This window comes from Thunnus maccoyii, chromosome 12 (assembly GCF_910596095.1).
Source record: "Thunnus maccoyii chromosome 12, fThuMac1.1, whole genome shotgun sequence".
In the NCBI taxonomy this organism is placed as follows: Eukaryota; Metazoa; Chordata; class Actinopteri; order Scombriformes; family Scombridae; genus Thunnus; species Thunnus maccoyii.
Genome location: NC_056544.1, coordinates 32,340,853 through 32,367,361, shown reverse-complemented (window position 1 = coordinate 32,367,361; position 26,509 = coordinate 32,340,853). Strand labels below are relative to the sequence as shown.

At 38.8% G+C, this 26,509-nt stretch overlaps 1 protein-coding gene and 2 gene segments (V, D, J or C); all 3 read left to right on the top strand.

The window, feature by feature from the left end:
* Nucleotides 1-1,548: 1,548 nt before the first annotated feature.
* LOC121908855 lies at nt 1,549-3,711 on the top strand (the record flags this gene model as incomplete). Its single annotated transcript, XM_042429148.1, has 5 exons — nt 1,549-1,582; nt 1,675-1,958; nt 2,915-2,987; nt 3,373-3,594; nt 3,692-3,711. Coding segments are annotated over 5 exons (633 nt in total), but the record flags the coding sequence as incomplete, so codon positions are not given.
* Nucleotides 3,712-13,462: 9,751 nt separating this feature from the next.
* LOC121908457 lies at nt 13,463-14,046 on the top strand (the record flags this gene model as incomplete). The annotated part of the segment is given in 2 exon segments: nt 13,463-13,601; nt 13,724-14,046. Coding segments are annotated over 2 exon segments (378 nt in total), but the record flags the coding sequence as incomplete, so codon positions are not given.
* Nucleotides 14,047-22,412: 8,366 nt separating this feature from the next.
* Nucleotides 22,413-22,855, top strand: LOC121908461 (the record flags this gene model as incomplete). The annotated part of the segment is given in 2 exon segments: nt 22,413-22,431; nt 22,536-22,855. Coding segments are annotated over 2 exon segments (339 nt in total), but the record flags the coding sequence as incomplete, so codon positions are not given.
* Between the last annotated feature and the right edge of the window lie 3,654 nt (nt 22,856-26,509).

Below are 26,509 nucleotides of genomic sequence, written 5' to 3'. Positions count from 1 at the left end.
GTCCTCACTAAGACCAAGAAAGTGGATCATATCAGTCCAGTTCTTGGATCTTTACACTGGCTTCCTGTCTGTCAAACAACTGATGTCAAAATACTGCTGTATGTTTATAAAGCACTAAATGGTTTAGGGCCAAAATACATTTCTGATCTGCTCCTCCATTATGAACCATCCAGACCTCTCAGGTCGTCTGGATCAGGTCTGCTTTCTGTCCCCTGAGTCAAAACTAAACATGGAGAAGCAGCATTCAGTTTTTATGCTCCACATATATGAACAAACTCCCAGAAAACTGCAGATCTGCTGCAACTCTCAATTCTTTTAAATCACAGCTGAAGACTTTTCTGTTTGACATTTATTAAACCAAATTTAAGGGTCAATATTTTACACTGCACTGTAACTTTTATTCTCCTGTTTTATCTGTCTTTTTCTTTTTTTAGCTTCTTTTTATTTCCAAATGTAACACATTTTAATTGTATTTAAATGTCTTTTTACTTGTGTTGCTTTTATATTCTGTCTTGATGCCTTTTATGGTCTATGTAAAGCACTTTGAATTGCCTTGTTGTTGAAATGTGCTTCGCAAATAAACTTGCCTTTCCTAACAGAGAGAACTATAAATACAGAACTACAAAGAGACGGAGACATTCAGGGAGGAGCTAAACTGTTACTGAACTATAGAAGAGAGACGAACTTCCATATTCAGCAGAGTTCAATACACAAACCACAAACATTACCTTCATTCAACATGCTGGCTTTGCAATACTCCGTATTTTACTTACTATTTCTGGCCATTCTTGCAGGTACGTTAGATTCTGTATTTTATAAAAGTTTAATACTAATAGTATCTGAATGTGATTCATTTACTGAGACAACATGTTATAACAGAGTTATCTCTTCCTTTAGGTGTCAGCTGTGAAGAACTCACTCCAGTCAACAATGAAGAGAACAGTTTAGAAGGCAGCACTGTTACTCTGTCCTACAAATACTCCAAAGCTGCTGCAGCTGATGATTATTTCTTCTGGTATCGACAATATCCAGGAAAACCACCAGAATTCCTCATCTCTCACACAGGAACGAGGGATCCACTATCAGCTGCAGTACCTAGACTGTCTTTTAATGTGAGTGAAGATAAAACCCAAATGGATCTGCAGATCTCCTCTGCTGCAGTGTCTGACTCTGCTGTGTACTACTGTGCTCTGCGGCCCACAGTGACAGGAAACACCAAAACTCTGTACAAAAACCTTTGGAGCAAAGACAACAGAATACTCCACAACATCCACTAGAGGGAGTCACACACTGTTAAACTTCAGTGGTTTCTTATCAAACAGTCTAGATTCTTTTCCCTCATGAGACACAGTTGTGATGAAGAGTTTTACAAATGAATGTCATTTGACATATGAGTCTCCTCCTACTGACTGCAGAGGTGGCTGCATGGCAGAGAGCTGTTTGATTCCAGCTGTGAACATCAGACCAAACACAACTCACAAAACCACTCAACACTTATTCAAACTCAACATTCACTTACAGCATTTCACTTGTGTGACCATGGAAACACTGGCTGTCATTTTACTGTTTTCAGCTCTTGTAGGTACGTATGTTTTTGTCATTGTGTCATATTTTCCAAATGATGGATATTTGACTCTGGAACAGAACTTTAATACAACATGTTTCCTTCACTAGGTAACACCTTGGAAGATGATATTACTGCCAGCAGTGCTGAAGTGTTTTCATCAGAGGGCCGTAGTGTTACTCTGTCCTGTAACTATTCAGTTAAAGCTGATAATCTCCAGTGGTATCGACAAGATCCTGGATCAGCTCCTCAGTTCCTTCTCCTGATCACTGATACAACATCTCCTACTGTGGTGAATGCAACACCTCCACACCCTCGACTGACTGTTGAACTGAAGACAAAGCGAGTTGATCTGCAGATCTCCTCTGCTGCAGTGTCTGACTCTGCTGTGTACTACTGTGCTCTGCAGCCCACAGTGACAGGAAACACCAAAACTCTGTACAAAAACCTTTGGAGCAAAGACAACAGAATACTCCACAACATCCACTAGAGGGAGTCACACACTGTTAAACTTTAAGGATATAAAACAACAAATGTTTGAGGAACATCCACTAAAGGTGTCCTCTCTCTCTCTCTCTCTCTCTCTCTCTCTCTCTCTCTCTCTCTGCTGCTGTTTATCCTTCAAACTGAAACTGGTTCACACAACCTGAAGGTTTCGGTCCAGAAATTTTATTTTTTTATTTTAATACAGTGAAACTAAAGTTTTACACTCTTGCTAATGGGCGATTTTTGAAATGATCAAGATGTAAACTATTAGTTTGGTTGTTGAAAATGATACATTGGAGTAAGAGAGAGCGCTTTCAACTTTTTATCTTTAGTACTGAAACTGTTAAACTTCAGTGGTTTCTTATCAAACAGTCTAGATTTCTTGTAGTGGTGATAAAAACATCAGAAAATGAAACACTACAGATAAAACATGTATTATTTATATAAACAATAACATCATAACTGAGTGTTACAGCAAATCCTCTGATATCTAATAGAGCTCACATTAAACTCTGTGAACCAACTATTTTTATGAGGCACTCTTCATAACTGCCCAAATACAAAACTGTTTTAATAATGTGAACAATATATTTGAGTAAAATATTCAGTATATGAATAACATGGTTATCATATTGTTACATAATATACAAGCTGCAGTGGAATAGGTGTGGAAAGTGGTGTAAGTAAGTAAAGTAAATCCTGCTGAAACTGTCTGTTGATGTTAATCTTACTGCTCATAGTCTGGGTATAATATTTGATGCTGTGTTTTACTTTCATCATCAGCTGAGTTAAGTTGAATAGTGATGAAATAATGTCGTCTCCACGTTTGAAGCAAACAGTCAGGTCCTTTTTGTGTTTGTAAAGCCTGAGAAGGTGATCAGCTACCTTTCTGCAACTCCAGTTATAAATGTAACCAGTCTGTTAACCAGGAGGAAGAGTAACTGAGAGAAGTGAAAATACAGATCTAAGAGGAGACGGAGAGATTCAGGGAGGAGCTAAGCTGTTACTGAACTATAGAAGAGAGACGAACTTCCATATTCAGCAGAGTTCAATACACAAACCACAAACATTACCTTCATTCAACATGCTGGCATTGGACTATTATGTATTTCCTGTGTTTTTTCTTGTAATTCTAACAGGTATGTTATATTTCATTCCTGTATTTTAAATTCTGAATCATTCATTGAAATGTTAACAACATGTTATAACAGAGTTATCTCTTCCTTTAGGTGTCAGCTGTCAAGAACTCACTCCAGTCAACAATGAAGAGAACAGTTTAGAAGGCAGCACTGTTACTCTGTCCTACAAATACTACAAACAAGCTGCTGGCACTGATTATTTCTTCTGGTATCGACAATATCCAGGAAAACCACCAGAGTTTCTCATCTCTCACTCAGGAACAGGAAGTCTGATATCAGATCCAGTACCTAGACTGTCTTTTAATGTGAGTGCAGATAAAACCCAAATGGATCTGCAGATCTCCTCTGCTGCAGTGACAGACTCTGCTCTGTACTACTGTGCTGTGAGGCCCACAGTGACAGCAAACCCACAGTCTCTGTACAAAAACACAAGCTGACACACTGACAAGCTGCTGGAAGCCTTTTTTCCACACTGTTGTACTGAACTTTTTACCTCCACTAGAGGGCCACATTATCAAGTAGGCGGTGCACTACTTCTGCACTGTGTTCAACCATTCTGTCAATAATAACTGCTGCTGTGAAGAGAACAATTCTCAGACTGAATGTTGAACATCAGATAGTTTCTCCTGTTGATTTAAACCTTGTTGTAGAGATGGAACATTGGCTGTTGATTATTCTTGCTGCTCTTTTCTTTGGTAAGACAGAAAACAGAATGTGTTTCCTTTCTCAACAGTTTATAACACAGAACTGAGCTATAAGTGCTTTTAATGTCCATCAAAAAGGAAACATTTATAACTTTAAAAAAAAAAAGATGTGGTTCAGTCTGACAGACAGCAGTCAGTAAAAACAGACTATTCCAGATGTCTCAGTGTCTGCTAGGTAACTCTTTAAAGCTGCTGATTGTTCTCCTTTAATCAATCATCTTTATTGATTCATCTCTTCCTCTGCATGTTCTGTTCTTCACCAGAGTGTAAAGGACAAGACAGCGTGACCCAGCCAACAGGAGATGTCATTGCTGCTGAAGGAGACACAGTTACACTTGCTTGTACATTTGAGACAAGTATATATAATAATGCATATTTGTTCTGGTACAAACAAGAAGTAAATGATTTCCCAAAGTATATTTTGCTACGATTCTCTGGAACAGGAGATAATGCTGCCGAGTTCCAGAAAGACAGATTTGATGCTAAAATTAACGGGACATCAGTTCCTCTGAAGATCCAGAAGCTGCAGCTGTCTGACTCTGCTGTGTACTACTGTGCTCTGCAGCCCACAGTGACAGGAAACACCAAAACTCTGTACAAAAACCTTTGGAGCAAAGACAACAGAATACTCCACAACATCCACTAGAGGGAGTCACACACTGTTAAACTTCATAAATGCAGTCTAGACCTCATATACTTGTGATAAAACCAGCAGAAAAATTAGCATATAGGTACAGAGTCTGTATACAGTTATTTATTCAAAGACAAACTGGTGCACAAAATGTTTCATAGATAATATTCATCAGCTCAGAGATGCTGTCTGTTAAACATGACTCCAAGTCCAATATGTTCCCTTTAGTTGAGCTGTGAGGTGAGGTAGGAAGGGATTTATTGAGGAACAAAACTCTGACTGAAGGACAGAAAAGACTCAAACTTTCACTGTGATGATTAAAACAAAACAGGTTTGAAGCGTCTCCTTAGCTGTTCTGGATCAGAATGTCAGCAGAATTCCTGAATACATACTTTGAATACAAGATGCTAAATGAAATATTCGTTTGAGGAAGGTGTAGTTTCTCTGCTATGACTATGTGCTGGATTTGTTCAAGGAGAACCTGCAGGTGATCGATCAGAATCACACAGATGTCTTCAGTTTTTAGGTTATTATTGTCACCACCACAACCACAATCCTTGTACAGCAGATGACTCAGTGGTTCAGAGAATGAACATATCAGACATCTGTATGAAAATATAATCTAGGAAATGTAACTACATTGCTTTCTGAAAAGTATAAATTTCCAGTGTACAAGGTTATACAACTGGCAAACAGCAGATAAATAATGTGGCTATGTATTAAACAGGCATATCTGATGCTGAAACAGCATATTCCCTCTAACAGTAGATTAATGTCCATCAGCAGTGCAGCATCGCCCTCTATTGGCCAGTAGTATACATGCATGGCATCAATACCGGGGGCTGAACTAGCTGCTAAGCTACACGTGTTGTGCATGCCTCATTAATTAACGAGCTGACCTACTAGTGGCTGTTCGGTCTGCTGTTCTATCGATAACATTATAAACCAACACAAACCAAATATAAAGTCCTAACAGTATGCCTGAGGCATGATAGCTATTAACATCTAGTAACTGTGAGTAACAGCTGCTAATATGAGGCTACGCAGTCAACAGAACACATGAACATGGGCCCCGTTAGGTCGACTAAACACAGAAACAATTTACTAGCGAACAGCAACTGTAACAGTCATTTTCAAACACGTCACTCACTCACACTAGACGCATTTAACTCCAGATGACACTTATAAAAGGCAAAGTCCTCAATCCAGAAAGGCATCTGAATGATGGCAGACTTCAGACTACTTTTTTGAGGAAAAGTGTGAGCAAACCTAGCTCAGTTCTGATTAGCTCAAAGTTCATGTCATGTGAGGCAGAGTTCAGGTGGGGGGAGAGAGAGTGAGGGGGGACATTATGGTGAGAATGTCGCTGCTACAGAGGGCCTTTATGGTTGTTTGAAACAACAATTTTTAGGTTTTGCTGATCCTTCTCAATTTAAACTCTACTACTGGAAGATCAAACAACTTGAATCCATCATCTCCATAAACTGTTTGACTTCAGACTCAGGTACTGAATCATTTTATTCTTCATTTTATAATAGAAGTTTCTCTGTTGTTTTCTTGGGTCACAATTTCTTCTGGTGTACCACAGGGATCAATCCTAGGTCCTCTTTCAGTTCATGAGTTGCCACTGGATCAAATTATTTTTAAAAAACATCATCAATATCCATTGTTTGGCTAACAATACATGATTCCATTAAAATCCAGTAATTATGGAATTTGATTTATTTAATCAGTTAGTTGCAGGAAAGTGTGGAACAACAGTACTTGAGTGATTCTAGAAAAGAGATCCTTTAACTTGCCCCTAAAATCCTTTAGACTAGTTTAACTCAGACCTGCTAAGGTGTCCATTAATATTAAGCATACTGCTCATGGGCTGGATGTAATTGACGCTGAATTTTCCTTTCAGCTTTTCAGTTGACTTACGTCATAAAGTGACAAATAATGTTGTATCAACTGTAGGAACATAGATTAGGTTGAACATGAAAAGGTGATCCATCCTTTAAATCATCATGGCTACCTTTCTGTAACTCACTTTACTTTAATGTGAATCATTTATTGTGACTTTTACAACATGTTATAAAGCACATTGAACACATTATTAGTCAGAGCTGTGAGAGCAGGGAGGAGGAGATTAAGGGAGGAGCAAAACTGTCACTGAAGTACAGAAAGACACAAACTTTCACTGTGGTGTTTCATACTAAACAACACAGACACTTTCTTCTTATCTTCAAGATGGTGTCAATGCAATTAAGTCTGTTTTCAACTTTGTTTCTGATCACACTAACAGGTAGGTGACACACTTAATATTTACTTCTGTTGATGTTTGATTGAAAACTGAGCATGAAGTTGTATGTATTCATGTTATGAGTCTTTGACAACATGTTATAACAGAGTTATCTCTTCCTTTAGGTGTCAGCTGTCAAGAACTCACTCCAGTCAACAATGAAGAGAACAGTTTAGAAGGCAGCACTGTTACTCTTTCCTACAACTACTCCAAACAAGCTGCTGGCAATGAATATTTCTTCTGGTATCGACAATATCCAGGAAAACCACCAGAGTTCCTCATTTTCCATTTCGGTTCAGGAGATGCAATATCAGATCCAGTACCTAGGCTGTCTTTTAAAGTGAGTGCAGATAAAACCCAAATGGATCTGCAGATCTCCTCTGCTGCAGTGTCTGACTCTGCTCTGTACTACTGTGCTGTGAGGCCCACAGTGACAGCAAACCCACAGTCTCTGTACAAAAACCTTTGGAGCAAAGACAACAGAATACTCCACAACATCCACTAGAGGGAGTCACACACTGTTAAACTTCAGTGGTTTCTTATCAAACAGTCTAGATTCTTTTCCCTCATGAGACACAGTTGTGATGAAGAGTTTTACAAATGAATGTCAGTTGACATATGAGTCTCCTCCTACTGACTGCAGAGGTGGCTGCATGGCAGAGAGCTGTTTGATTCCAGCTGTGAACATCAGACCAAACACAACTCACAAAACCACTCAACACTTATTCAAACTCAACATTCACTTACAGCATTTCACTTGTGTAACCATGGAAACACTGGCTGTCATTTCACTGTTTTCAGCTCTTGTAGGTACGTATGTTTTTGTCATTGTGTGATATTTTCCAAATGATGGATATTTGACTCTGGAACAGAACTTTAATACAACATGTTTCCTTCACTAGGTAACACCTTGGAAGATGATTTCTATAGAAATCAGTCAAATGAACAGTTGATCAGTTTGTGTCCACAGAGTAACACTGTACAGTTGACATTTTCCACTGTCTTCTCTTCTCAGCCTCATGAACAATGTTAGTCTAATGGCTTCATTTTCTCTACTTTTTCCAGGACTAATAGCTGGAGACACAATCTCTCCTGTAAAAGAACAAGTCAGTGGAAGAGAAGGAGAATCTGTCACACTCACATGTACCTATGATACAAGTGATACTTATATTTACCTTTACTGGTACAAACATCATTCTGACCTTCAGGCACCTCAGTTTATACTCAGGAAAGGAGCAAAGGGATTGAGTGATCAATATAGTCCTGATAATCGATATGATTCCGAAACATCAGCTACAACAACTGAGCTGACCATACAGAGTCTAACCCTGGCAGACACAGCTCTCTACTACTGTGCTGTAGACACACAGTGATAGAAAGTGTAGAAGAGGCTGTACAAAAACCTGAACACAGATATCTGACTACTGTTCAAAGAGGAGGGAAGTGGTATTCAAACCACAGCTTCATATCAGATGGATTCTGCTAATTCCTGTTTTATCAGAGTCACTGTGGTTACAGCTGCTAATGAAACACTGTGGGAGGATTCACATGAGCAGCAAATCCACAGCAACTCTATTTATATATCACAATTCATGCATAAAATGCCACACAAACTGCTAAATATGAAAGCAGATAATCATAGCATTTCTGATAAAATAAAAAAAAAGGAAAATAAAACAAATAAAAAATTTAAAAAAACAGGAAAAGACAACATAAAATAACCATAAGGTAAAAACACTTCAGGAGAAAGCGACAGTAAAAAGATGTGTCTTAAGTTTTCATTGTAAAGTGTCAACAGATTTAGAGCCCTTCAGACTCTCAGACAGACTGTAATTAACGAAGGCTGCCTCCCTGAGTCTGTTAGTTCTGACCTCAGGAACAATCAAGAGGTTTGAGCCAGAGGATCATCTGTCTTATCCATGTCAGACAGATAAGACGGGGCAAAGCCAGTCAGTGATTAACACCAATAGAAGAACTTTAACATTAATTCTGAGACTGACAGGTAACCAGTGTAAATATTTTAAAATTGGAGTAATGTGGTGTCTCTGTCTGGTTTTCATCAGAACACCTGCTGCTGCGTTCTGTACGAGCTGTAACTGACCAACAGCTTTCTTAGACACACCAGACAGAAGAGCGTTACAATAGTCCAGCCTGTATTGTAAAACCTGTATGTATTAACTTTTCTGTGTCTGACTCTGACACTATTCCTTAAATGACAGAAGGACACTTGAGTCACGTTTCTAATGTGACATTAAACATTTAGGTCCGTCAATAATAACACCAAGATTATTGACCTGCTCCTTGGTGTTTAGTGTGAATAATTTTAGGTGGTCATCAGGATCTCAGTTTTGTCTTGATTCAGCTGTAACAAGTTCTGAGTCAGATGCATGCAATCTTGTCACTGATAGAACTGTAATCATTTGAACTTACAGAGATACGTATATAGCAGGGTATCATCTGCGTAATTATGGAGATTGATGTTGCGATATCTAATAATATTGCTAAGTGGTAACATATACAGACTGAGAAGAATTGGTCCTAAGATAGAGCCCTGAGGGACACCACGTCAGGTCTATTTTATTGGGGGAGTGGTTGTCCATGGCCACAATGAATTGTCGACCAGTTAAGTAAGACCTGAACCATCAAAGAACTGTACCAGAGAGTTCAAGTTCAAGTCTGTCCAGCAGAATAATGTGATCTACAGGATCAAATGCAGCACTGAGATCTAACAGGACAAGCACAGAGAGATTCTTCTCATCAGTGTTCATCCTGAGGTCATTCACAACTTTGACTAGAACTGTTTCCATACTGTGAAAGGCCCTGAAACCAGACTGGAACTTTTAAAATACAATGTTGTCACAGAAGACCTCCTTCAACATTTTTTTCTAAAATCTTACTCAGAAAAGGCAGGTTGGATATTGGTCTGTAGTTTGAGATGACAGAACAATCTATATTGTCTTTTTAAGCAGTGGTTTAATTAAAGTGGTTTTGAAAGCTGCAGGAAAGGTGCCTGTGAACAGTCAGTGATTAATTATTGTTAAAACTTCCTCTGCTAAAAAGTTAAAAAACAGTTTTTAAAAAGTGGTGGGAATGAGATCAAGAGCACAGGTAGAGGATTTTAACTCACAGACAACTTTCTTGATTGTTTCCAAGTCCACTGATGTAAACTGATGTAACTGATGCTTGGTGTATTATAATATTCATTCATTGTCTGTAAAATAGGGAGAAAAGTCATTGCATTTAGCAACGTTCAGGTGATCAGAGTAATAGTTCGGGGCCGGGCTCATGAGACTGTCAGCAGTTGAAAAGAGAAGCCTTGGATTGTTAGAATTTGTATTTATGAGTTGAGAGAAATATGATCGCCTGGTGTTTCTGATGGCTGCATTGTGTTCTGCTCAGAGTTCTTTAAAGACATCATGGTGGACCTGAAGTTTTGTCTTTCTCCATCTCCGTTCAGCTTTGTGACAGTTTAATTTGAGTTGGTCGATATCCTGTTTTCTCCATGATGGTTTCTGTTTTTGAGGATTTTTTTGTCCCTGACTGGGGCGATATGGTCAATAGCTGATTGTAGTTTTGTATTTAAATTGTCCGCTAGATTATCAACAGATAAAGGGAGAGTTGGCAAAGATATATTATTTGTATGCAACATAAAATTAACTTCTATTTCAGATGTAAGATATCATCTTTTTACAGTGTGTCTAGAATTTCAATGCAGCATATGAAGAGAGACGGTGAATTCAATAAATGATCAGACAGAAGCACATCCTTAACTGATGAAATGTCAGCAGAAAGTCCCCGTGTAGTGACAAGGTCTAAGGTTTGACCACAGCTGTGAATTGGTTCATTGACATGTTGTATGAAGCTCAGATCTTCCAATAGATGTGAAAAGTCAGAAGCCTTCTTGTCTGTGTTATTGTCAGTGTGTAAATTAGAGTCAGCAATGATGATTATATTGTCATAGTTAGAGCTGATGATAGATAAGAGCTCAGAGAGATAAGACAAGACATTTGGGCAATGCTTTGGTGATCTACAGACAATAACTGCAAAAAGACATTTCAGTATGACAGCATGGTACTCAAATGAACTAAAAACATCTAAAGAATCATCCCTCAGCCTCAGAGCATCGATACATATGGTGGCTGTCCCTCCGCCCCTCTTCCCTTGTCTAATGGAGTAGGAGAAATTATAAGTTTGCAGGTTAAATTTCATTAAGAGCATCTGTGTTTAGCCAGGTTTCAGTTAAAAATAGACAGTCAAACTGAGGCTCTACAATAAGATCATTCATTTAAAAGGTTTGACTGCTGAGGGACCTGATATTTAAAAGTGCTATTTGTAGATTTACTGTCTTGCTTTGATCTGTAAGTGGTTGGTAACAGCTACTGTATGCAGGGATGCATATGAGGTCTTATAAGAGACTGAGATTTGTTGAATTAGATTTTAAAATGGTCTATGAGGTCTTTCAGTTGCATGGACTGGAATCCTGCCTGGTGAGCAGATAGATGGTACATGCTGATCAGATAAACTTGAGGATATGTGTGAAGTATTTGTTGCAGCAGAACAAAGTCTGTGAAAAGTCCGATGGTCAATTTTACAGTCAGAGCCTGAATAAACACTGTGGGAGGATTCACTTGAGCAGCAAATCCACATCAATGACAAACCAGCTGGATGAGGCTTCAAACACAAACTGTGATGAAGTTCATGATGTCATTGATGGTTCAACAACCTATAGAGGTGATTTCCTGGCCCCACCCACTGAGGTTCAACTCAACCAATGAGATTCTTTCTGTCTGCAGAGCAGAAATGTTTGAGGAAGTAAAATCCAAATCAGCTTGATGCTGAGGAGAAGGGCTGTGCAGCAGAGAGGCTGTTTAGTTTCTTCATTCTACTGCAGTGGAAGAACATTGATCATCTGCTGTCTGTTTGGTTTCAACAACTCCAAAGACATGTTGCTTTACCTCTTTATACTTTTATCTCACTTTATAGGTGAGTGTTAGAACAGAGATGAAAGTCTCATTTTACCTGATGTATTAACCAGATATCTGTTTTTCATGGCTGGATGATTTTGTGGAAGTAAATTCACAAACAAACCTGCTGATTGTTCTCCTTTAATCAATCATCTTTATTGATTCATCTCTTCCTCTGCATGTTCTGTTCTTCCCCAGAGTGTAAAGGACAAGACAGCGTGACCCAGCCAACAGGAGATGTCATTGCTGCTGAAGGAGACACAGTTACACTTGCTTGTACATTTAAGACCAGTGGAAGTCCGACTTTGTTCTGGTACAAACAGGATGGAAACAACAGCCCCAAATTCATCCTGAGCCGAGTTAACCTGGATGAAGGGAACACACCAGATGAGTTTAAGAAAAGATTTTCATCCACACTGGATTCCAACTTAAGATCAGTTCCTCTGCAGATCTCCTCTGCTGCAGTGTCTGACTCTGCTGTGTACTACTGTGCTCTGCAGCCCACAGTGACAGGAAACACCAAAACTCTGTACAAAAACCTTTGGAGCAAAGACAACAGAATACTCCACAACATCCACTAGAGGGAGTCACACACTGTTAAACTTCAGTGGTTTCTTATCAAACAGTCTAGATTCTTTTCCCTCATGAGACACAGTTGTGATGAAGAGTTTTACAAATGAATGTCATTTGACATATGAGTCTCCTCCTACTGACTGCAGAGGTGGCTGCATGGCAGAGAGCTGTTTGATTCTAGCTGTGAACATCAGACCAAACACAACTCACAAAACCACTCAACACTTATTCAAACTCAACATTCACTTACAGCACATTTCACTTGTGTAACCATGGAAACACTGGCTGTCATTGTACTGTTTTCAGCTCTTGTAGGTACGTATGTTTTTGTCATTGTGTGATATTTTCCAAATGATGGATATTTGACTCTGGAACAGAACTTTAATACAACATGTTTCCTTCACTAGGTAACACCTTGGAAGATGATTTCTATAGAAAAGCATTCAGCCCCCACACCCACCCCCCCCCCCCCTCCTATTCTCTCTCTCTCCCTCTCAGTTGGAGAGGAGAATTTTAGAGTACTCTTCTGGTGAAATATCCTCAGAAATCCCATCCTTTGGCCAAATCTTACATTAGAAATCATATTTTAGGAGCAAATTTTGTGGCGAATCCATTGACACAGGTTTGAAAGTGGTCAGACTTGTACTTTAGACGTCAGAAGCCTGTTTGACACAAAGGTCATGCCTCCCTATTGCTTTACATTATAAGGGTGATGGGTGAATTTTTACATTTCATCAAATTTATCACCACACCTGATGTGCATGCCAAATTTGATACGTTTTTGAGCATGTTTACGGGGTCAAATTTAGGGTTCAAGTGGCGTAATAATAAAGAAAGAAAGAAAGAAACACACAAAATACAAGAGGGTCTTCGCCCTTTAGGCTCGGGGCCTAAATATAATTTTCAGATCTTTTTTGTGTTTTTTAGTCCTGACATGTAACACAAATACAATATTACTGATAGTTGTGTTTGACTAAAATGTTCAATATTATATTTTAATTAATTATAAATAGTATTTTCTTATTGATTGCTATTATATCAATCTGAAAAGCACATTGAACACATTATTAGTCAGAGCTGTGAGAGCAGGGAGGAGGAGATTAAGGGAGGAGCAAAACTGTCACTGAAGTACAGAAAGACACAAACTTTCACTGTGGTGTTTCATACTAAACAACACAGACAGTTTCTTCTTATCTTCAAGATGGTGTCAATGCAATTAAGTCTGTTTTCAACTTTGTTTCTGATCACACTAACAGGTAGGTGACACACTTCATATTTACTTCTATTGATGTTTGATTGAAAACTGAGCATGAAGTTGTATGTATTCATGTTATGAGTCTTTGACAACATGTTATAACAGAGTTATCTCTTCCTTGAGGTGTCAGCTGTGAAGAACTCACTCCAGTCAACAATGAAGAGAACAGTTTAGAAGGCAGCACTGTTACTCTGTCCTACAAATACTCCAAACAAGCTGATGTCAATGATAATTTCTTCTGGTATCGACAATATCCAGGAAAACCACCAGAGTTCCTCATGTACATCTCAGGGCTAAATCACACGAGACCAGCAGACTCTCTGAAGTCAGACAAAAGATTCTTTACTGATCTGTTTGAAGACAAGCGTGGAGTCAAACTGCAGATCTCCTCTGCTGCAGTGTCTGACTCTGCTGTGTACTACTGTGCTCTGCAGCCCACAGTGACAGGAAACACCAAAACTCTGTACAAAAACCTTTGGAGCAAAGACAACAGAATACTCCACAACATCCACTAGAGGGAGTCACACACTGTTAAACTTCAGTGGTTTCTTATCAAACAGTCTAGATTCTTTTCCCTCATGAGACACAGTTGTGATGAAGAGTTTTACAAATGAATGTCATTTGACATATGAGTCTCCTCCTACTGACTGCAGAGGTGGCTGCATGGCAGAGAGCTGTTTGATTCCAGCTGTGAACATCAGACCAAACACGACTCACAAAACCACTCAACACTTATTCAAACTCAACGTTCACTTACAGCATTTCACTTGTGTAACCATGGAAACACTGGCTGTCATTTTACTGTTTTCAGCTCTTGTAGGTACGTATGTTTTTATCATTGTGTGATATTTTCCAAATGATGGATATTTGACTCTGGAACAGAACTTTAATACAACATGTTTCCTTCACTAGGTAACACCTTGGAAGATGATTTCTATAGAAATCAGTCAAATGAACAGTTGATCAGTTTGTGTCCACAGAGTAACACTGTACAGTTGACATTTTCCACTGTCTTCTCCTCTCAGCCTCATGAACAATGTTAGTCTAATGGCTTCATTTTCTCTACTTTTTCCAGGACTAATAGCTGGAGACACAATCTCTCCTGTAAAAGAACAAGTCAGTGGAAGAGAAGGAGGATCTGTCACACTCACATGTACCTATAAGACAATGCATATGGTGGTGTTTACCTTTACTGGTACAAACATCATTCTGACCCTCAGGCACCTCAGTTTATACTCAGTGATGAATATATTCCTGATGAACGATATAAATCCAAAACATCAGCTACAACAACTGAGCTGACCATACAGAGTCTAACCCTGGCAGACACAGCTCTCTACTACTGTGCTGTAGACACACAGTGATAGAAAGTGTAGAAGAGGCTGTACAAAAACCTGAACACAGATATCTGACTACTCTTCAAAGAGGAGGGAAGTGGTATTCAAACCACAGCTTCATATCAGATGGATTCTGCTAATTCCTGTTTTATCAGAGTCACTGTGGTTACAGCTGCTAATGAAACACTGTGGGAGGATTCACATGAGCAGCAAATCCACAACAACTCTATTTATATATCACAATTCATGCATAAAATGCCACACAAACTGCTAAATATGAAAACAGATAATCATAGCATTTCTGATAAAACAAAAAAAAAGGAAAATAAAACAAATAAAAAAGAGCGAGTTAAATTAAAACAACAGGATAAGACAACATAAAATAACCATAAGGTAAAAACACTTCAGGAGAAAGCAACAGTAAAAAGATGTGTCTTAAGTTTTCATTGTAAAGTGTCAACAGATTCAGAGCCCTTCAGACTCTCAGACAGACTGTAATTAACAAAGGCTGCCTCCCTGAGTCTTTTAGTTCTGACCTCAGGAACAATCAAGAGGTTTGAGCCAGAGGATCATCTGTCTTAACCATGTCAGACAGATAAGACGGGGCAAAGCCAGTCAGTGATTAAAACCAATAGAAGAACTTTAACATTAATTCTGAGACTGACAGGTAACCAGTGTAAATATTTTAAAATTGGAGTAATGTGGTGTCTCTGTCTGGTTTTCATCAGAACACCTGCTGCTGCGTTCTGTACGAGCTGTAACTGACCAACAGCTTTCTTAGACACACCAGACAGAAGAGCATTACAATAGTCCAGCCTGTATTGTACAACCTGTATGTATTAACTTTTCTGTGTCTGACTCTGGCACTATTCCTTAAATGATAGGACACTTGAGTCACTTTTCTTATGTGACATTAAACATTTAGGTCCGTCAATAATAACACCAAGATTATTGACCTGCTCCTTGGTGTTTAGTGTGAATAATTTTAGGTGGTCATCAGGATCTCAGTTTTGTCTTGATTCAGCTGTAACAAGTTCTGAGTCAGATGCATGCAATCTTGTCACTGATAGAACTGTAATCATTTGAACTTACAGAGATACGTATATAGCTGGGTATCATCTGCGTAATTATGGAGATTGACGTTGCGATATCTAATAATATTGCCAAGCGGTAACATATACAGACTGAGAAGAATTGGTCCTAAGATAGAGCCCTGAGGGACACCACGTCAGGTCTATTTTATTAGAGGAGTGGTTGTCCATGGCCACAATGAATTGTCGACCAGTTAAGTAAGACCTGAACCATCAAAGAACTGTACCAGAGAGACAGACCCAGTGTTCAAGTCTGTCCAGCAGAATAATGTGATCTACAGGATCAAATGCAGCACTGGGATCTAACAGGACAAGCACAGAGAGATTCTTCTCATCAGTGTTCATCCTGAGGTCATTCACAACTTTGACTAGAACTGTTTCCATACTGTGATGGGCCCTGAAACCAGACTGGAACTTTTCAAATACAGTGTTGTCACAGAAGACCTCCTTCAACATTTTTTTCTAAAATCTTACTCAGAAAAGGCAGGTTGGATATTGGTCTGTAGTTTGAGATGACAGAACAATCTATATTGTCTTTTTAAGCAGTGGTTTAATTAAAGTGGTTTTGAAAGCTGCAGGAAAGGTGCCTGTGAACAGTCAGTGATTAATTATTGTTAAAACTTCCTCTGCTAAAAAGTTAAAAAACAGTTTTTAAAAAGTGGTGGGAATGAGATCAAGAGCACAGGTAGAGGATTTTAACTCACAGACAACTTTCTTGATTGTTTCCAAGTCCACTGATGTAAACTGATGTAACTGATGCTTGGTGTATTATAATATTCATTCATTGTCTGTAAAATAGGCAGAAAAGTCATTGCATTTAGTAACGTTCAGGTGATCAGAGTAATAGTTCGGGGCCGGGCTCATGAGACTGTCAGCAGTTGAAAAGAGAAGCCTTGGATTGTTAGAATTTGTATTTATGAGTTGAGAGAAATACGATCGCCTGGTGTTTCTGATGGCTGCATTGTGTTCTGCTCAGAGTTCTTTTAAGACATCATGGTGGTCCTGAAGTTTTGTCTTTCTCCATCTCCATTCAGCTTTGTGACAGTTTAATTTGAGTTGGTTGATATCCTGTTTTCTCCATGATGGTTTCTGTTTTTGAGGATTTTTTTGTCCCTGACTGGGGCGATATGGTCAATAGCTGATTGTAGTTTTGTATTTAAATTGTCCACTAGATCATCAACAGATAAAGGGAGAGTTGGCAAAGATATATTATTTGTATGCAACATAAAATTTACTGCCATTTCAGATGTAAGATATCATCTTTTTACAGTGTGTCTAGAATTACAATGCAGCATATGAAGAGAGACGGTTAATTCAATAAATGATCAGACAGAAGTACATTCATAACTGATGAAATGTCAGCAGAAAGTCCCCGTGTAGTGACAAGGTCTAAGGTTTGACCACAGCTGTGAGTTGGTTCATTGACATGTTGTATGAAGCTCAGATCTTCCAATAGATGTGAAAAGTCAGAAGCCTTCTTGTCTGTGTTATTGTCAGTGTGTAAATTAGAGTCAGCAATGATGATCATATTGTCATAGTTAGAGCTGATGATAGATAAGAGCTCAGAGAGATCAGACAAGACATTTGGGCAATGCTTTGGTGGTCTACAGACAATAACTGCAAAAAGACATTTCAGTATGACAGCATGGTACTCAAATGAACTAAAATCATCTAAAGAAACATCCCTCAGCCTCAGAGCATCGATACATATGGCGGCTGTCCCTCCGCCCCTCTTCCCTTGTCTAATGGAGTAGGAGAAATTATAAGTTTGCAGGTTAAATTTCATTAAGAGCATCTGTGTTTAGCCAGGTTTCAGTTGAAAATAGACAGTCAAACTGAGGCTCTACAATAAGATCATTCATTTAAAAGGTTTGACTGCTGAGGGACCTGATATTTAAAAGTGCTATTTGCAGATTTACTGTCTTGCTTTGATCTGTAAGTGGTTGGTAACAGCTACTGGATGCAGGGATGCATATGAGGTCTTATAAGAGACTGAGATTTGTTGAATTAGATTTTAAAATGGTCTATGAGGTCTTTCAGTTGCATGGACTGGAATCCTGCCTGGTGAGCAGATAGATGGTACATGCTGATCAGATAAACTTGAGGATATGTGTGAAGTATTTGTTGCAGCAGAACAAAGTCTGTGAAAAGTCTGATGGTCAATTTTACAGTCAGAGCCTGAATAAACACTGTGGGAGGATTCACTTGAGCAGCAAATCCACATCAATGACAAACCAGCTGGATGAGGCTTCAAACACAAACTGTGATGAAGTTCATGATGTCATTGATGGTTCAACAACCTATAGAGGTGATTTCCTGGCCCCGCCCACTGAGGTTCAACTCAACCAATGAGATTATTTCTGTCTGCAGAGCAGAAATGTTTGAGGAAGTAAAATCCCAATCAGCTTGATGCTGAGGAGAAGGGCTGTGCAGCAGAGAGGCTGTTTAGTTTCTTCATTCTACTGCAGTGGAAGAACATTGATCATCTGCTGTCTGTTTGGTTTCAACAACTCCAAAGACATGTTGCTTAACCTCTTTATACTTTTATCTCACTTTATAGGTGAGTGTTAGAACAGAGATGAAAGTCTCATTTTACCTGATGTATTAACCAGATATCTGTTTTTCATAGCTGGATGATTTTGTGGAAGTAAATTCAGAAACGAACCTGCTGATTGTTCTCCTTTAATCAATCATCTTTATTGATTCATCTCTTCCTCTGCATGTTCTGTTCTTCCCCAGAGTGTAAAGGACAAGACAGCGTGACCCAGCCAACAGGAGATGTCATTGCTGCTGAAGGAGACACAGTTACACTTGGTTGTACATTTAAGACCAGTGGAAGTCCGACTTTGTTCTGGTACAAACAGGATGGAAACAACAGCCCCAAATTCATCCTGAGCCGAGTTAACCTGGATGAAGGAAACACACCAGATGAGTTTAAAGAAAGATTTTCATCCACACTGGATTCCAATTTAGTTCCTCTGAAGATCCAGAAGCTGCAGCTGTCTGACTCTGCTGTGTACTACTGTGCTCTGCAGCCCACAGTGACAGGAAACACCAAAACTCTGTACAAAAACCTTTGGAGCAAAGACAACAGAATACTCCACAACATCCACTAGAGGGAGTCACACACTGTTAAACTTCAGTGGTTTCTTATCAAACAGTCTAGATTCTTTTCCCTCATGAGACACAGTTGTGATGAAGAGTTTTACAAATGAATGTCATTTGACATATGAGTCTCCTCCTACTGACTGCAGAGGTGGCTGCATGGCAGAGAGCTGTTTGATTCTAGCTGTGAACATCAGACCAAACACAACTCACAAAACCACTCAACACTTATTCAAACTCAACATTCACTTACAGCACATTTCACTTGTGTAACCATGGAAACACTGGCTGTCATTGTACTGTTTTCAGCTCTTGTAGGTACGTATGTTTTTGTCATTGTGTGATATTTTCCAAATGATGGATATTTGACTCTGGAACAGAACTTTAATACAACATGTTTCCTTCACTAGGTAACACCTTGGAAGATGATATTACTGCCAGCAGTGCTGAAGTGTTTTCATCAGAGGGCCGTAGTGTTACTCTGTCCTGTAACTATTCAGTTAAAGGTGATAATCTCCAGTGGTATTGACAAGATCCTGGATCAGCTCCTCAGTTCCTTCTCCTGATCACTGATACAACATCTCCTACTGTGGTGAATGCAACACCTCCACACCCTCAACTGACTGTTGAACTGAAGACAAAGCGAGTTGATCTGCAGATCTCCTCTGCTGCAGTGTCTGACTCTGCTGTGTACTACTGTGCTCTGCAGCCCACAGTGACAGGAAACACCAAAACTCTGTACAAAAACCTTTGGAGCAAAGACAACAGAATACTCCACAACATCCACTAGAGGGAGTCACACACTGTTAAACTTCAGTGGTTTGTTATCAAACAGTCTAGATTTCTTGTAGTGGTGATAAAAACATCAGAAGATGAAACACTACAGATAAAACATGTATTATTTATATAAACAATAACATCATAACTGAGTGTTACAGCAAATCCTCTGATATCTAATAGAGCTCACATTAAACTCTGTGAACCAACTATTTTTATGAGGCACTCTTCATAACTGCCCAAATACAAAACTGTTTTAATAATGTGAACAATATATTTGAGTAAAATATTCAGTATATGAATAACATGGTTATCATATTGTTACATAATATACAAGCTGCAGTGGAATATGTGTGGAAAGTGGTGTAAGTAAGTAAAGTAAATCCTGCTGAAACTGTCTGTTGATGTTAATCTTACTGCTCATAGTCTGGGTATAATATTTGATGCTGTGTTTTTCTTTCATCATCAGCTGAGTTAAGTTGAATAGTGATGAAATAATGTCGTCTCCATGTTTGAAGCAAACAATCAGGTCCTTTTTGTGTTTGTAAAGCCTGAGAAGGTGATCAGCTACCTTTCTGCAACTCCAGTTATAAATGTAACCAGTCTGTTAACCAGGAGGAAGAGTAACTGAGAGAAGTGAAAATACAGATCTAAGAGGAGACGGAGAGATTCAGGGAGGAGCTAAGCTGTTACTGAACTATAGAAGAGAGACGAACTTCCATATTCAGCAGAGTTCAATACACAAACCACAAACATTACCTTCATTCAACATGCTGGCATTGGACTATTATGTATTTCCTGTGTTTTTTCTTGTAATTCTAACAGGTATGTTACATTTCATTCCTGTATTTTAAATTCTGAATCATTCATTGAAATGTTAACAACATGTTATAACAGAGTTATCTCTTCCTTTAGGTGTCAGCTGTCAAGAACTCACTCCAGTCAACAATGAAGAGAACAGTTTAGAAGGCAGCACTGTTACTCTGTCCTACAACTACTCCAAAAAACCAACTGGTAGTGATTATTTTTTCTGGTATCGACAATATCCAGGAAAACCACCAGAATTCATCATCTCTCATTATGGAACTGGAAGAACATTAAATGCTCCCATCTCTGGACTGGGGATTTCAGTGAAGGAAAAACAAATCCATCTGCAGATCTCCTCTGCTGCAGTGTCTGACTCTGCTGTGTACTACTGTGCTCTGCAGCCCACAGTGACAGGAAACACCAAAACTCTGTACAAAAACCTTTGGAGCAAAGACAACAGAATACTCCACAACATCCACTAGAGGGAGTCACACACTGTTAAACTTCAGTGGTTTCTTATCAAACAGTCTGGATTTATTGTAGTGATGATTAAAACAGCAGACAAATTAGAATACAGGTATAGAGTCTGAATAGCTTCATTAACACAAGGAAAAAGCATGAATTGGCAGTATGGTGCATTATATCAGTTACAATCACCAAGTATTACAGTACAGAATGTTTCATAGATACTATTCATCAGCTCAGAGATGTTGTCTGTTAAACATGACTCCAAGTCCAAAATGTTCCCTTTAGTTGAGCTGTGAGGTGAGGTAGGAAGGGATTTATTGAGGAACAAAACTATGACTGAAGGACAGAAAAGACACAAACTTTCACTGTGATGTTTAAAACAAAACAGGTTTTCAATCCTCTCATGAGCTGTTCTGGATCAGAACATCAGCAGAATTCCTGAATATATTCTTGAATATAAGATGCTAAATGAAATATTCAGTTATTTGAAACTACAACTTTTAGGTTTTGCTGATCCTTCGTAATTTGAACTCTACTATTGAGAAATAAAACAACTTGAATCCATCATCTCCATGAACTGTGTGACTTCAGACTCTGGTATTGAATCTTTTTATTCTTCATTTTATAATAGAATAGAACTGATTTCTCGAGTCACAATATTTCTGGTGTACCACAGGGTTCAATCCTAGGTCCTCTCACTTTCAGTTCATGTGTTGCCTTTGAATCGGTAACTATAGAATCTGATATATTTAGTTACTTACAGCAAAGTGTGAAACAACAGCATTTGAGTGATTCTAGAAAAGAGATCCTTTAACTTGCCGTTAAAATTCTTTAGACTGATTTAACTCAAACCTGCTAAGGTGTCCATTAATGTTAAGCATGCTGCTCATGGTCTTGATGTGATGCTGAGTTTTCCTTCAAGCTTTTCAGCTGATTTATGTTATAATGTGACAAATAAATGTTGTATCAACTTTAGGAACATAGATTAGATCCTTCTTGAGTTTGCAAATCCTGAAAATGTGAGTCATCCTTTAAATCATCGTGGCTACCTTTCTGTAACTGAGAGAAGTGAAAACACAGATCTAAGAGATTCAGGGAGGAGCTAAGCTGTTACTGAACTATAGAAGAGAGACGAACTTCCATATTCAGCAGAGTTCAATACACAAACCACAAACATTACCTTCATTCAACATGCTGGCATTGGACTATTATGTATTTTCTTTACTGTTTCTAGTCATTCTGACAGGTATGAAAGTTTCTGCATGAAAAAAATTCAGTTCCACTTTTTCTGAATGTGATTCCTTGATCGTGACTTTAACAACATGTTATAACAGTTATCTCTTCCTTTAGGTGTCAGCTGTCAAGAACTCACTCCAGTCAACAATGAAGAGAACAGTTTAGAAGGCAACACTGTTACTCTGTCCTACAACTACTCCAAAGAAGCTGGTTTTAATGATTATTTCTTCTGGTATCGACAATATCCAGGAAAACCACCAGAGTTCCTCATGTACATCACAGGCAGTAACATCACAAAAACAGCAGACTCTCTCAAGTCAGAAACAAGATTCTTTACTGATCTGTTTGAAGACAAGCGTGGAGTCAAACTGCAGATCTCCTCTGCTGCAGTGTCTGACTCTGCTGTGTACTACTGTGCTGTGAGGCCCACAGTGACAGGAAACACCAAAACTCTGTACAAAAACCTTTGGAGCAAAGACAACAGAATACTCCACAACATCCACTAGAGGGAGTCACACACTGTTAAACTTCAGTGGTTTCTTATCAAACAGTCTAGATTCTTTTCCCTCATGAGACACAGTTGTGATGAAGAGTTTTACAAATGAATGTCATTTGACATATGAGTCTCCTCCTACTGACTGCAGAGGTGGCTGCATGGCAGAGAGCTGTTTGATTCCAGCTGTGAACATCAGACCAAACACAACTCACAAAACCACTCAACACTTATTCAAACTCAACATTCACTTACAGCACATTTCACTTGCGTAACCATGGAAACACTGGCTGTCATTTCACTGTTTTCAGCTCTTGTAGGTACGTATGTTTTTGTCATTGTGTGATATTTTCCAAATGATGGATATTTGACTCTGGAACAGAACTTTAATACAACATGTTTCCTTCACTAGGTAACACCTTGGAAGATGATTTCTATAGAAATCAGTCAAATGAACAGTTGATCAGTTTGTGTCCACAGAGTAACACTGTACAGTTGACATTTTCCACTGTCTTCTCCTCTCAGCCTCATGAACAATGTTAGTCTAATGGCTTCATTTTCTCTACTTTTTCCAGGACTAATAGCTGGAGACACAATCTCTCCTGTAAAAGATGAAGTCAGTGGAAGAGAAGGAGAATCTGTCACACTCACATGTACCTATGAGACAGATTATGATGGTGCTTACCTTTACTGGTACAAACATCATTCTGATCTTCAGGCACCTCAGTTTATACTTTATGAAGGAGCAGGATCAGTGAGTGGTTATGAATATATTCCTGATAAACGATATAAATCCCAAACAACAGATACATCAACTGAGCTGACCATACAGAATCTAACCCTGGCAGACACAGCTCTCTACTACTGTGCTGTAGACACACAGTGATAGAAAGTGTAGAAGAGGCTGTACAAAAACCTGAACACAGATATCTGACTACTCTTCAAAGAGGAGGGAAGTGGTATTCAAACCACAGCTTCATATCAGATGGATTCTGCTAATTCCTGTTTTATCAGAGTCACTGTGGTTACAGCTGCTAATGAAACACTGTGGGAGGATTCACATGAGCAGCAAATCCACATCAATGACAAACCAGCTGGATGATGCTTCAAACACAAGACACCATCAAACATAAAGTGACATAAAACTGTGTGTTGAACAAAAACCTGAAGTTACTCGTCGGGTTAAAAATGAATGTAATGAAAATATGAGAATGTTTGTTTCATACTGTCAGTTTTTATCATGAGCTGTTTCCATTAGACATTCAACAAGGGTGTCTGCTGCCTCCACTGTTTGAACTACGAGTGTTAATGAGATATTGTCACTGACTTCATGTTGTCTTCAGGTATTTATAAATGGACACTGACTGACTGACTTCAGCCTCTTTGTTCCCTGTTGGCCATCAGGCCACAATCAGCTCCTTCCATTGTTCACTATCCTTGACAACATGTTGAGCTTCACCCCAAATACACACTGAAGCATTAAAACTCTGAAATCACTGCTCGTTTATATCTTCACACATGAAAAACTCAACAGAATCACTTTAACAGCTGAAGCTTTAGAATCAGCTGATTCATTAAAACTGAAGCTTCCACAACAACTCCACCATCTTTACATCTGACCTCTGACAGCTGCAGAGCACCAAAAGACACAAAATTATCAATTTATATTCAAGAGGAAATAAATTCTAAAAAGAAAACAAAAAATCAGTTTTTCAAATATTCATTCTCAGTTTATAATAGAAATATTAAAGGAGCAGCAGCAGGTTCACAAAAATGAACCTTTTATATGTTCAGGAAGAAAGTGAGTCTGCAGCAGATGTAAAACATTAATTTATTCAAAGACAAATAAAGAGGCAGCAGCAGGTTTAAAAGAGTCAGAGTATTTTACCAACTAGTATTTTTTAAAACAAAGTACAACGTTTCCCTATCCAAGTTGTTTTAGTGCCCTAACCTAATCAAACCTTAACCATCGTGTGGTCACATCATAAAAAGGTTTGATTTTTGAAACAACAATTTTGTCCTTATAGTGACTTTAAAAAAATACTTATGTGTCATTCTGGAGGGCATGGACCTACGATGTATTCTGGTGTTTAATCTGGAAGACTTTTTGGAAATCCAACATGGTATATTTAATATCTGATCAGGTTATTAATATTACATGTGTGTATTTATAAGTTTTGGGCAGTAAGACTGAGCATTCAGCAGCCATACCAACATGTACCCTGTTTCTGCTGAATGACTGAAGCTAAGCAGGTGTGGGTTTGGTTAGTGCTTTGATGGGAGACCTCCTGGAAAAGCTAAGTTGCTGCTGGAAGTGTTGTTGGTGGGCCAGTAGGGGCCAGTCTTCCCTCTGGTTCTAATAAATCCTGCTACCCCAGTGCAGTAACGGGACACTGTGCTGTAGGAGACGCCGTCCTTCAGATGAGACGTTAAACTGAAGTCCTGACTCACTGTGGTTGTTAAAGCTCCCATGTGACCCCAGTTTCCTGGTAAAATTCCCAACCTGACTCTCTCCATCTGGCCACCTGATCATCCCCCAGTGTAACTGGCTCAATGATTCCCTTCTCCTCCACTTCAAGATGATATGTGGTGAGCGTTCTGGTGAAAATGGCTGCTGTGCATCACCCAGGTGGGTGCTACATATTTGTGGTTGTTGAGGTGAGTTTCATGTTTCATGTTATAGGAATGTCATGACTGTTTTTCACTACCTTGAAGTGTAAGGGATTACAACTTTACTCTCACTAATTACATTACACTCACTAAGCTCAGTAACACTCTGTTACTTTGACTCTTTGGGAGTTCAACTTGTTTGCGTCTCACCTGCAGTTAGATGTAGAATAGATATCAGTTTTGTCTGTGTGTTCAGTGGAAGGACTGGTTCACAGTGTGTTACCATGGTGCAGGATATGCACGTTAGTTAAAATACTCTACATACAGTTCAATAGTCAGAATATATATTTATTATATAAATGTACTATTTTTATATTAAAATGTAGTTCATATGTATACCAAGATTTATGTCAACATGAATATTAATTAAAGTGTCCCACAATGTCTCATGTGAGATTCCTAGTTTCCTTCGTGCATGATGAGTTTTGAGTCTCTAATTATTCAGCAGTTTAATACATTTAGTCTGGAGAACGATGACATAGTAACGGGTTTATCTTTGTGGGCTTCAAACAAACAAATAAACAGATACATACATATACAGAGAGACAGATGTAGAGGTCTTGTCTTGGTGCTTATAACATTGGCATGAGAGGAGGAATAGGTGGAGGGAGGGGCGACTCACAGAAGAAGAGAACAGAAGAAGACTCCCGTTGTCAGAGGCAGTCGATACCTGAACCACTAAACACAGATACTGTCTGTAAGATGTTGTCACTGCATTGTTGTGATATTTTGTTGTTTTTTTGTGACTGTACTAAAAGGGAGGTGAAACAATACAGGAATAATAAATGTCTTTAACAATGTGAGAAACTTGTGGAGCAGATAATCTGATTTTAACTTTGTGTTTAACATCAAGTTATCTCTTCCTTTAGGTGTCAGCTGTGAAGAACTCACTCCACTAGAGGGAGTCACACACTGTTAAACTTCA